Source organism: Colobus angolensis, unplaced genomic scaffold, assembly GCF_000951035.1.
Source record: "Colobus angolensis palliatus isolate OR3802 unplaced genomic scaffold, Cang.pa_1.0 Scaffold63, whole genome shotgun sequence".
Lineage (NCBI taxonomy): Eukaryota > Metazoa > Chordata > Mammalia > Primates > Cercopithecidae > Colobus > Colobus angolensis.
In genome coordinates this window covers 4,720,282-4,734,026 of record NW_012119932.1, presented here as the reverse complement: position 1 = coordinate 4,734,026, position 13,745 = coordinate 4,720,282, and the positions used below count along the sequence as shown (strand labels likewise).

The following is a 13,745-nucleotide window of genomic DNA, read 5'->3' as shown; positions in this document are numbered from 1 at the left end:
GAAGATAATGCTGACTGTGCTCTTTTTTTTCCCTAAAGGAATTATAAACATTAAGTAATTGTCTGCAGAGATGTCTGTCTCCTATGTTTAAATACTCACAGGTCACCTGGCCTCAGGCACAAGCTTTAGAGGAGTGATTCTTAGCTTGATTAGTTAAGACTTTTGCCTCAAGGAAAACCAGTTACCAAAGAGTTACTTGTGCCTCAAGGGGTATAAATACTACAGCTATTTGTGTAACTGTCACATTCATTTTTTTCTATCAACTCTCTAAAATAAATGAGAGAACTAATCCTAAAGAGATGATGTTATTTATTAATAAATGATTCCATGTTAATGAAGAAACAATTTATATATAAGAAGTGATTTGTTTTGAAAAGATAGAAATAATTTTGGTAACTGAAAGAAATTACAAAGTTTACTGACTTAAAATAACAACAAACAAAAAGAAAAAACCTCAAGCCAAAGATATTAGAAGACTAAATAAAGCTACCTTTACAGACACATTCTTAAATGTGTGAAACAAAACTAGGGCTCATAGGGCAACTAACTAGAAAATATGCGCAGAATGACCAAAACTTCTTTCAACACACTTCTCGGACTCTTTCAACACTATGGATTATCTCAAACCAGAGGAATGTCTGCTATGGTATCTGGACCAATGCCAGCCCTTGTTATAAAGCGAAGAACACTTTAAGAGAAGATCTTGAATCCTTGTGCTTTGCAATCTGACAAGCAGAGGTATTCAAATTAAACGGTTAAGATGAGAATCAAGAATGGTAGATAACATTTTAGGATACAGACTAATTCCAGATAATACATTTGAGGAAAGATTCAGAATGTAACACAGCATAATTTATAGAGTTGTCTAAAGATGTATTACCCCCCTATTGAAGTATACAGATATTTAAGTTGGCTTTTGCCTAAATCTCAAATACCTAGGTGTTGTTTTGCTTTGTTTTTTAAAGGTACTCTTGTACTGTAGAACAACATTTTCAAATTTTGGATTGTGGTCCACTAGTGTCTCATGAAATCAATTTAGTGAACCACAACCAACATTTTTTAAAAATAAATAAATAAAAAACACCAAAAGACTAGTCTAGCCTAGAATAGAAAATGATGTGTTTAACCTGCAATAAGAAGTATTTTGTGAAACTATTGTTTTAGTTGTGTATGTGCATATGTGTTGTGGTCTGACTCAAAAAACTTAGAAGGTTGCTGAAATGATGTCTACATTCCATACATTCTGTAGGAGTAGAGGAAAGGGGCCTCTGTGTAATCTCCTCTTAAGTCACTGGCATTATCAACTACTACATAAATATATTGCCACTCTTCTGAAAGGGGCACAGAGAAGTCTTAGTGTGAGGGACTGCCACCACTCTGAAGTTTAACCCTCAGTGCAGAATCGCCAGAGCAGAGTAAAGGAAGGGAAGGAAGCAAAAGAAACAGACACAAGAAGCGAAGTTTTCTTCCACCCCTATCTTCTACAGGCTTACAGAAGCTTATATAATTGGGTTATTTTGAGAGTGAGGAAATATCAAGAAAGAGTACTAACTTGACTATCACTACGGTCTAATTCAAACATTTAAGGAATAGTGGGGGAAAAAGCACCAAGCACCAGGCACAGATAGGAGCTATTACTGACATACGGGAAAGAATGGACATTTATTTGAATTCAAGCAGTATTTGCATTTCCCAGGGCATAAACACTCACGTTAAAAGTCGTATTAAGGAAGCCAGGACTTGCTAACATTATGACTCATAATCTTGAATCTTGTAAGTATCGAATCAATCTAGTGAATACTTTCAAATAAAATTAACTCTGCTTCAAACACACATTTTTAAAACACTGCATTTCTTGGAAGGAACAAAAATAAAATACTAACATAACAAAATGTTTAAGGAGACTTAATTCTTTATAAACTTTATAAACTGTTGCATGAAATTATAACATCTTAATTCAAAAGCAGAAATGAACACTCACCTCTGCCTTCGTTCATCATCCTTTAAAACTTCATAAATGGCCACCAACTAAAATAAAAGCATTACTTTAAAATAAAAATACTCTCAACTATAAGAAATCACGTAGGAGGGTGAAGGCACTACAATACACATGCAGCAAATCCTATGTGCCCATATATACAATAAACAGATGAAACCTCAATTATAAGTAACACTTTATGTTTTGGTAGTACCTTAAGAGGTTAAAAATGCTTGATATCAAAATAAACCTTTGTGACAGTTACAAAAGTAATACTTATCTTAAAATGTGCATTTTAAAAACAAAAGCTGTAATTTAGACAAGAAAATTATGACAATTATGACCCTCCAAGAATTTTGAGATGCTAATACAAAATGGTAAAAACGTATTTTGTAGAAACTTGGATAAAAACATATACACTATATTTTAAACTGCTACCTCATTTTCAAATGAAAATATTCCATATATAAGTGAATTTTTCTACCATCAACATATTAATACATTTGTCACAAAAATATATATAATAGCATATTTCACTTACTTGTCTAAACTGAGTTTCTGCATTTTCATCTTTATTCTTGTCTGGATGTAAAGTTAGTGAAAGCTTACGATATGCTTTTCTGATGTCTGCAGATGATGCATCCTGGAGGTGGTAGGGGGAGGGGAAAATACAAAGCAAACTTTGTCAGAAAAAGAAATTCCCAGAACCTTGTTAAGATCTGAGAAGACAGCCAACCAAGTGCAGGACCCCAGGCAATGTAATTTGAGCAATCAGTCTAACAACCAGGCTATGCAACTAGCCTGACCCACATGACTGAACAATTATTCAATCTAATTTGGCTCTCCTCTTAACTTTTCATTACCATACAGTCATTTAAAGAAGACAGTATTTGGCGAAACTTTTCAAACACTTGCCTTCCTAAAATTAACCAATAAATCTTTTTCAGCAATTAAGAGATCAAAAAGAAACAAATTAAAAATTAATACATCTGTGTGCCTTCAAAGAAACTCTTTATTTATTGGCAAATGTTAAAGCCAATTTCTGAATCCCAGGCTAACCGTATGGTTTCTCTATTGTTATTTATATTGAGTTTATCATCTTAGCAACAACTTACAGAATCTCACTTTCACATGTCAAAAAGCATGCCTATCTGAAGGGAGTTAAATTCGCATTTATCAAAAATTATTATCATTAGAAAGAGTTAAATATACTATACTTATTTACTTAGTACTTTAAAGGGTATTTTCAATGTTGGCCAGCCTCCTCAGTTTGGTTCATAAAAATAAATTTGCCCAATATTTATGTATTACTAGTATAGTTTAAATATATCTAAAAGGTTACCACGGTTCAGTACTTAGATTAAGTGGATATTAAAATTACATTTTATATAATTCTGTGTGCACAGGTAAAATCAGACATCGTTTCTACATGGCCAGTATAAAATGCATAATAATAACAAAGAATACACTGTCAAGTAGGGTTTAAAACTTTTCTTGAGACAGTCTGATTCTATCACCCAGGCTGGAGTACACTGGCACAATCTCAGCTCACTGCAACCTCCACCTCCTGGGTCCAAGAGATTCTTGTGCCTCAGCCTCCGGAGTAGCTGGAATTATAGGCATGCGCCACCACACCCAGCTAATTTTTGTATTTTTAGTAGAGACGGGATTTCCCCATGTTGGCCAGGCTGGTCTTGAATTCCTGACCTCAAGTGATCCAACCACCTCAGCCTCCCAAAGTGCTAGCTAGGATTACAGGTGTGAGCCACCGTGCCTGGCTGGGGTTTAAAACTTGATCTGTATTAAACTTAAAGTATATTTAAATAACATACTTGTATTGGGAAAAATGAGAGTAAACTTGCTTATTAAATGTCTCTCATTTGATAGCAGACTGTCTAATTAATTTCAAAAACTACTAAGAAGTTCAAATGATGAAAACACCAAACCAAACCAACACAAAAAAATCTATATACCTGGGACTAAATATTATCAATAGTTTTTAAATAGAGTTGGAGAGAGACAAAGTGAAGCTATAATTAGTCTGTCAGGCTTGTCTTTACAAACCAATATTTTTATTATCAGTTTTCTGGGGCTTGTTGCTCCAGACTAGTATGTTACCCGGGGTGTGAGTATTTTTGTGACTTGTGGAAGGCTGCGGAGCTATAAAAATTACTCAAGTCCTGCAGGTAACATGGTTGTAATTTTCAATCTAATTTGCTTAATAAAATTGACATGTTCCCTACATAGACTACAGATAATGTGGTAGAAACAAATGATTATCTAATGAAAATCTATGATGAATCCTTTTGTTGAGCAAAGACATCAAGTGTCAACTGAATAACCAATCTCTAATTGAGATTTTAATCTTAGATTTTTAAAAAATTGGTACTGTATCATAAATTATTCAACAAGTATATTTCATACAAAATAATAGCTATGTATTTTCTTATATTACAAAATTAACACATGCTCACTATGGAACATTTCTTACTTAAAAATAAAAACAACTAATTGTAACCTAAGGCATTTCCCTGCTTCCAGTCTTGCCATTCTGATCCCCCAATCCTCCATTTTTCTGCCACCATATGTACCCCAAATGTAAATGTGGTCAGACGGCTCTCCTACTCTAAATCCTTGAGCAGCTACCAGGTGCCTCTGTCACCTATGTTTTCCAATTTTTTTAGCCTTATCTCCCATCCTCTTGGCTCATCCTCCTGGTCCCCCCAGATTATTACACCTTAGGATACAGTTCACCAACCTCATGTTGTTTTTCACCCAGCTACACATACAGACAGCTCTCTTCTAAGGAACAGGGCTGTGTTCCTTATACACAAATATTGCCTGACTATTTTCCTCTTGAGAATCTATCCAGTAGAGTTATTTCACCAATAATTTCTACCTCAAGTAGATACAGGTGAAAAACATGAAGATTTTCTTATCTACAAAGACATGCTCTAGATAAGTTGTACTTCAAACTAGCTTATGTATTCATTTAATATTAGGTATTCAATGAATTCACACTCAGAAAATATTGCTTCAGAATCAGATCTCTTTATGTTGGCTGTTTAGCTTCAGATTTGGGCTAACTTCCCAATGAGATAGTTTTGGGAAGGTAGTGAGAACAACTGTTACATTCTTGACCTGATAAACTATATGGAACATGTCCACATAACTACAATGTGAGTATGTTCCATTGGAGCTTTAAAGGTAAAGACCCTGGTATGTATTGGCTTGTCTAATACATTTGACATCACATTTCTATTAGAGGCCTGAATGTTAGAACATTCATCTCCCATATTCACTGGATTAGACGTTTTATCTCTCTAGCTTGGAGAGAAAATTTTTTGCCAGCACGTGAGTGAAATGGCTATCTTTAACTCAGATCTACTGGATTCATCTGTTAGAATTATTTTCCTTCTAAATGTGCAAGCTAACCATTCATGGTTGGCAAGCTAAACATGAATTATTTTAACAGTCAGGTGACCTCTATGAAGAAGAAACGTATCTTAACTTTTGAAAAACAAAACAAAACAAAACAAAATACTCTGAGGCTGGGTGTGGTGGCTCACGCCTGTAATCCTAACACTTTGGAAGGCTGAGGCAGGCAGATCACTTGAGCCCAAGTGTTTGAGACCAGCCTGAGCAACATGGAAAAACCCCATCAGTGCAAAAAAAATTTTTTTAATTAGCTAGGTGTGGTGGCATGCGCCTGTAATTCTAGCTACTTGGGAGGCTGAGGTGGGCGTGTTACTTGAGCCCAGGAGGTTGAGGCTGCAGTGAGCCATGACTGCGCCACTGCACTCCAGCCTGGGTGACACAGTGAAACCCTGTCTCCAAAACAACAACAACAACAACAAAACCTGAAAATAATGTAAGCTTATCAAAATGGAAACAATGCAATGGCATGTCAGCAAAAAACAGCATGTTAGGGAACTCCAAGTTCATCCCTCCACAGAAACAGTGAAAATAACCTGACAAAAACTGTCAGAAGCAACTTTATCTGATCTCTGAAAACCTGTCAAAATTTACAGCAATTAGGCAAGCACTTAAGAAAAAGATGATTCTCACTAAGGGTCTTAACAATGCCAACCTAAGGCCTTGGTTAGGTTCCTCGTGACAGAGGGATCAGAGTTTACCTTGTTCTCAAAGATCTGTGGTTGTTTTGTTTTAACCTCTCTGTTGGCTTGAACTGTGTAAAGGGCTTGCTTTTATTTTGCCACACTCAGAACTCTGCCAGGGCAGATAGGCCATCTGTTGTAAACATTTAAAGGCAACTTTATTTATTTGTTTTTTATTTTTTGTAGAAACAGTGTTTTGCCATGTTGCCCAGGCTGTTCTCAAACTCCTGAGCTCAAGCAATCCACCTGCCTTGGCCTCCCAAAGTGCTGGGATTAGAGGCATGAGCCACCGTGCCTGGCCTACAGGCAAATGTATTAGCCGGCGCTGAAGGGGGTAAGGGGTAGCAATTGAGGCAAACAATGGATATAATAAATTGTTTCTATAAATATAGAAAAAAGCTTGAAAGGATACAAAAATATTTTTATACAGCTACATGTATGTTTGTGTTTTAAGCTAAGAATTATTACAGAAGAGTCAAAAAGATAAAAAATCAAAAAGTTCATCAAGTAGAAACGTTATATAGTAAGCTACGGTTAATTATCAAAAAGCTTGGGGATGTGAGGGGGATCTGGCTGCGACATCTGTCACCCCACTGATCGCCAGGGTTGATTTGGCTGATCTGGCTGGGTAGGCGGGTGTCCCCTTCTTCCCTCATCACTCCATGTGCATCCCTCCTGAAGCTGCATGCTCAGTCGAAAAGGACAACCATCCCTGATAGAGGAGGACCAGTCTTGAGTCAAAGGTATATAAGTAGCTGCACTCCCCTGCTAGAATCTCCAAACAAGCTCTCAAAAAGCTTGGGCACACAGACTGAAAAGTGACATGTTCCTTGTGAAAAGTGACATGACATCTAGTCCTACATATTCCTTGGAAACTAGATGGCCATGTGTGTGCCCAGGACAGAGCACATGCTCAGAAACACTTGAGAAGGCCCTAGTTCTCACTTCTGGCTGATCTTCAGGCTCTGCACAAGCAGAAACTGAAGCTAAGAAAGATATAAACTGCCCAAATGAGTATTGAAGGCATGGCCCCGAGATATACACAGTCTACTGGCAAACACTGGAAATATATATATATATATATAATTTACTTATTTATATTTATATAGTCATACACCACATAACAATGTTTCCATCAACAATGAATCGCATATATGATGGTGGTCCCATAAGAATACAATACAATGGAGTTAAAAATTCCTATCTTCTAGTGACATGTTACCCTTCCTAATGTCACAGTGCGATGTATTAACTCATGTGTTTATGGGGAGGCTGGTGTAAACAAGCCTACTGTGCTGCCAGTTGTATAAAAGTATAGCACGTACAACTGTGTATTATACATAATATTTGATGATAATGAACGACTATGTTACAGGGTTATGTATTTACTATACTATTATGGTTATTTCAGAGGGTAATTTTTTAAAAAATATGTAGAAGAAATAAAGTGTAAAACAGCTTCAAGCAGGTCCTTCAGGAGGTATTCCAGAAGGGGCACTGTTATAAAAGATGACAGTTCCAAGCATGTTACTGACCCTGAAGACCTTCCAATTAAATGGCACGTGATATTAATGATCATGACCCTGTGTAGGCCTAAGCTCATGTGTATTTGTGTCTTAATTTTTAACAAGAAAGTTTAAAAAGTAAAAAAATCAAGTAATTTTAAATATAGAAAAAAGCTTATAAGGATACAAAAATCTTTTATACAGCTATATATGAGTCTGTGTTTTAAGCTAAGTGTTATTACAAAAGAGTCAAAAAGTTAAAAAGTTTATAAAGTAGTAATGTTACATAGTAAGGTAGGGTTAATTTATCATTGAAGAGATCACATATTTTTAATAAATTTAGTGTAGTCTAAGTGTACAGGGTTTATACAATAGCGTACAGTAATGTCCTAGGCCTTCACATTCACTTACCACTTACTCAGTGACCCACCCAGAGCAATTTCCACTCCTGCAAGATATATTCATAGTAAATACCCTATACACGTACATTTTTTACCTATTACACTGTATTTTTACTACGTTTAAATATGTTTAGATACACAAATACTTTTGTGTTACAACTGCCTACAGTGTTCAGTACAGTAACATGCTATACAGGTTTGTAGCCTAGGAGCAATAGGCTATACCATATAGCCTAGGTTTGCAGTAGGCTATACCATCTGGATTTGTATGAATACACTGTGATATTCACACAAAGACAAAATTGCCAAGTGATGCATTTCTCAGAAAGCATCCTTGTCATTAAGTGATGCATGACTATATATTTCTGGCTCCAACTGTTAAGAAAATAACTGCCAAATCATTAGTTGACCAGAGATTCTAAGCCAACTGAACAGAAATTCTAGTGGCCACACATAGCACAGAATATAAACTTTACAAAAGTGTCTATTTCAGAAAAGTCACTAGATAAACAACACCAACTACAATAAGCAGCAACAAAAACCTCTAAGAAAGTAGAAAATATCACTGCCACATTATATATCTAAAATGTCTAATACTCAATAAAAAATTATGGGGCATGTAAAGAAACAAGAAAGTATGGTCCTCACACAGAGAAAAAAAATTAATAGAAATTGTACCTGAGGAAGTCCATATATTGCATTTACTAGGCAAAGACTCTAAATCAATTATTTTAAATATGCTTAAAGAGTATGTACAAAGAACTAAAGGAATGTATGAGAATAATGTCTCACATAATTGAGAATATCAACAAAAATAAACTTTAAAAAAACAAAATAGAAATTCTGGACTAGCAAAATACAATAATTGAAATGAAAATTTTACTAGTTGGGGCTCAACGGCAGGCTTGAGTAGTCAGAAGAAAGAATCAATGAACACTTAGATCAACAGAGATTACCTGATCTGGGGAGCAGAAAGGAAAAAAAATGAATAAAATGAATAAAGCCTAAGAGACCTGTGGAACACTATTAAAAGTACCAACAAACACATAAGGGACCTCCAAGAGGAAGAAGACAGAGAAAAGCGGAGAGAAAACATATTTGAAGAAAAAATGACATCTAACTTCAAAAACTGATAAAAGACATACACCTACATATCTAAGAATCTCAACAAACCCCAAGTAGGAGAAAACTAAAGAGATCCACACCTAGAAACATCATAATCAAACTGTTAAAAGAGAGAGTCCCAAAAGCAGCAAAAGAAGCAACTTATCATGTATAAGAGATCCCCAATAATGTTAACAGCTAAGTTCTCATTAGAGATTATAGAAGCTAGACGGTAGTAAAGTAACAGGAAAAAAAAAAATCTATCAACCAAGAAGTCTATATCCAACAAAACTATCCCTCAAAAACAAAAGAAATTGTGATATCCCAGTTAAAAAACTAGAATTCATTGCTAGTAGATATGCTTTATAAGAAATGCTATAAGGAGTCCATCAAGCTGAAAGAAAAAAATACTAGAAAGTAATTCAAATCAGCACAAAGAAATAAAAAACACTGATAAAGATAATGCTGTGGTCTGAATGTTTGCATCCCTCCAAAACTCGTGTTGAAATCTAATCCTCCATGTGATGGCATTAAGAGGTGGGGTCTCTAAGAAGTGATTAGGTCAAATGGGATTAGTGCCCTTGTAAAAGACGTCCCACAGACCTGTGCCTTTTTTGCCCTTCTGCCCTGGAAGGACACACAGAAGGGACTATCTATGAGCAACAGGCCCTCACCAGACAGTGAATATGTTGGTACCTTGATCTTGGACTTCCCAGCCTCTAGAACTGTGAGCAACAAATTTCTGTTGTTTATAAATTACCCAGCATAAAGCATATTGTTATAGTAGCACAGACTAAAACAGGTGACTACATAGATAAATATAAAAGTCATTATTAATGCATTTTGGTTAGTAACTTCAATTTTACTCTGTATGATTTAACAGACAGTTACATAAAGCAGTAACTATAAATATATCATAAATAATATAAATCTATGTCTATGGCAGACATTATACAGATAAAAATGTAATCTGCGACAATAAACAACATAAGGAATAGGGAACGGTGCTTGTTATACGAGCAACATTTTTTTTAAAATTAATTTTTAATTTTTCCTTTCTGCATCTAACATTCTAACAAAAATTTTTACATGATTGAAACTAAATTGGTATTAACCCAAACTGGATTGCTATAAATTAAGATGTTAATTGTAATTCCCAAGGCAAAAACTAAGAATATAAAGATCTACAGTAAAAGAAATGAAAAGTGAATAAAATAGCTTTATTTTATTTATTTATTTTCTAGGAGAAAAAACTGAAAACAAAAAAAAGGCAGTAACACAGGAACAGGAGAACAAAGAAGACATATAATATATAGAAAACAAATAGCAAAATAGCAAAAGTAAGTCGCTCCTTGTCTGTAATTACCTTAAAATTAAATGACTTAAATTCTCCAATTAAAATGCAGATATTGGCAGAATGAATTCAAAACAAACATGACTCATCACAGCAAGTCCTCACTTACGGTCATTGATAGGTTCTTAGATACTGCAACTTTAAGTAAAACGACATACAATGAAAACAATTTTTTTCATGCTATAATGAAACAACATTGAAGGAAATGATGCTATTTAAAGACTTACTGCAAGTGGCAGTTTCTAAGACTCTACTGATGACAGCAAGAGAGGATTTACTGTACATGGTGTCTATAAGAGACTCACTTTAGAACCAAAACACAAATAGGTCAAAATGGAATGGATGAAAAAAGATATTCCTTGCAAACAGTAATTAAAAGAGACCTGGGTGGCTATACAATATTAGGCAAAATCAATTTAAACACAAAAATTGTTACAAAAGACAAAGGACATTATTTAATGACAAAAAGGTCAATCTATCAAGAAGATATAACAATATAAATAACATAAACATGCACCTAACAGAGCCCCAAAATAAATGAAGTAAAGATTTAACAGAACTGAAAGGAGAAACAGACAATTCTACAGAAATGGAAACTGCAATACTCCACTTTTAATAATGACTGGAACAATCAGAAAGAACAGTAAGAAAACAGAAGATTTGAATAGTGTAAACCAACTAGACACATCTCACAGACAACTATAGAACATTCCACCCAAAAAGAGAATATACATTTTTCTGAAGTGCATATGGAACATCAGCCAAGATATACTGTATTTTAGGCTATTAAATAGGTCTCTATATTTAAAAAGACTGAAATCATACCATGTACCTTCTCCAACCGTAACGAAATGAAATTAGAAATTAATGACAAAAGGAAATTTGAAAAATTCACATGTATGTGGAAATTAAACAACACATTTTTAAACAAGTAATCAAAAAGGAAATTAGAAAATACTGTGGTATGAATGAATGTGCCATAATGTTGTCTCTAAATGACTGTGAATGTGTTAGAAGACCATCCTCAGTAGCAGGAGAGAAGCCTATGCTCTTTTTAAAAGAATAAAACTGAAAAGCTCTTTCTTCCTTTATGTTTAGAATGTTTGAGACTAAAATAGGAAAGGCCGTAAAATATCAGGGTTTTATTAGTCATTAGATATTTCTGTTTGGATTCATTCCTTCTGGAAGATTTTAATTCATTAATGTTAATAGTTAATCATTAACTATTTTTTCTAATTAAAAACAACTGAGGATTAAGCAAGAATAATATTAAATCACGATATTTAATTTTTAAAGTAAAAAAATCACTAGAGAAGGATATGAATGAAAACGAAAACATACCATGCCAAAACATAGGATGTGGTAAAAGCACTGCTCAGAAGAAAATTTACAGTTATAAACACACTTGAAAAAAAAAAAAGAAGAAGAAAAATCTCAACCTAACTTTCTACCTTCCATGGTCGCTATCCTAAGTTTTGCTATGTAACAGCACTGAAAAATCTGCCTTAGGTGACTCAAGGGAAACTTATTATTTCACTTTTTATCAGGGATTGGCAAACTGTTTCTGAAAACGGACAGATAGTAAATATTTTAGGCTCTGTGGGTCAAACAGTCTTCATTACAACTATTAAATCCTGCCACTGTAGTAAGAAAGCAGCCACAGACAATACATAAATAAATGGGTATGGTGGTGTTCCAATAAAACTTTATTACAAAATCAGGTAGTGGCTGCTTTTGGCCCAAGTACTGTAGTTTGCCGACCCTGATTTTAATCAATGGATTGACAATAATCTAAAACTCATTCTATTTATACAGTGTCTCCACAAATGTGATATTCACATTTTTAGGTGTGCCAGGTAGTAAAAAATATTTGGCTAGTTAACCAAAACCAAAACCAAAAGATCTTATCCAGGATCTGACCAAAGGAAACTCCGTTTTTCTGTTTGTTTGTTTGTTTGTTTTGTTTGAGATGGAGTCTCACTCTGTTGCCAGGCTGGAGTGCAGTGGTATAACCTCAGCTCACTGCAACCTCTGCCTCCCAGATTCAAGAGATTCTCCTGCCTCAGCCTCCCCAGTGGTGACGACAGGCACACACCACCACACTCAGCTAATTTTTATATTTCTAGTAGAGACAGGGTTTCACCATGTTGGCCAGGATGGTCTCGATCTCTTGACCTTGTGATGCGCCTGCCTCGGCCTCCCAAAGTGCTAGGATTACAGGTGTGAGCCACTGCTCTCGGCCTGCTCAAAGTAAACTCTTCTTAATGAAACTTCTACTACCTTGAAAAAGACTCAGGAGTATTAAATTGAAGGGAAGATCATCTATTTGGCTATCAGATTCACTGAGGAAGGAAGACAACATTCATCCAAATTATACTTAGGAACTTCAAACTCTAATTGACACCTGGGGCCCTTAATTTGTATAGTGTTATTAATCAAGACCAACTGCCTCAAAGTTAACACAGTCAATGCACTGCATGACATTTTGGTCAATGATGGCCTGCATATATGACAGTGGTTCCTGTAAAATTATAACGGAGCTGACCTATATAGGAGTACCATTTTAAATCTTTTTACTATATTTTAACTGTACCATTTCTATATTTAGATACATAAATACCATTGTGTTACAAATCCCTGCAGTATTTAGTAACATGTTGTACAAGTCTGTAGCCTAGGAACAATAGTCTATACCATGTTGCCTAGGTGTATGGTAGGCTACACCATCTAGGTTTGTAAAAGTGCACTCTATGACGCTGAAACAACGACAAAATTGCCTAACAATGCATTTCTCAAAATGCATCCCCATCATTAAGCAACGCTTGACTGTAATTCCATGTCATCTTTCTCACTGGGTCTTTGGGTCATTTTCGTATCTGATTTATCGATTAAAAGCTCAAGCTAAACTCTTACTAATGACTTTGCCCTCTTTACTCTGACCTGAACATGTAAATTTAGCAGTCAACACAGCTTTCTCACCCCATGCCAAACCTCTCAAAAAAAAAGCAACAAAAAAAACCAAAACAAACATATGTGTCTGTACACAAGTGCAGTCACCACTAGAATAACTAAATAATAGGGATAGGTAAAGGAAGTTGTCTCTGGTGTGTGGATCAGAAGGATAAGGCAGGAAACTTGGATTCATCACAGTATCTTCAGGATTATAAGATTGTACACCAGATGCATATAAAATTTAAAATAAATTGAAAAAAGAAAATGCTTTAGAAATAAGTTTCAACTGAACAACCTGCTCCTGAATGACTACTGGGTACATAACGAAATGAA

At 35.0% G+C, this 13,745-nt stretch overlaps 1 protein-coding gene across 1 annotated transcript in view; it reads right to left on the bottom strand.

The window, feature by feature from the left end:
* Positions 1–13,745, bottom strand: part of DNAJC1 (DnaJ (Hsp40) homolog, subfamily C, member 1) — a 254,995-nt gene that overhangs the window by 164,725 nt on the left and 76,525 nt on the right. Inside the window, exons 2-3 of the mRNA XM_011963855.1 lie at positions 2,520–2,621; positions 1,982–2,028 (exon numbers count right to left, since the gene is read on the bottom strand). Of these exons, the coding sequence (XP_011819245.1) occupies positions 1,982–2,028; positions 2,520–2,621 (149 nt within the window). The remainder of the gene's footprint in view (positions 1–1,981; positions 2,029–2,519; positions 2,622–13,745) is intronic.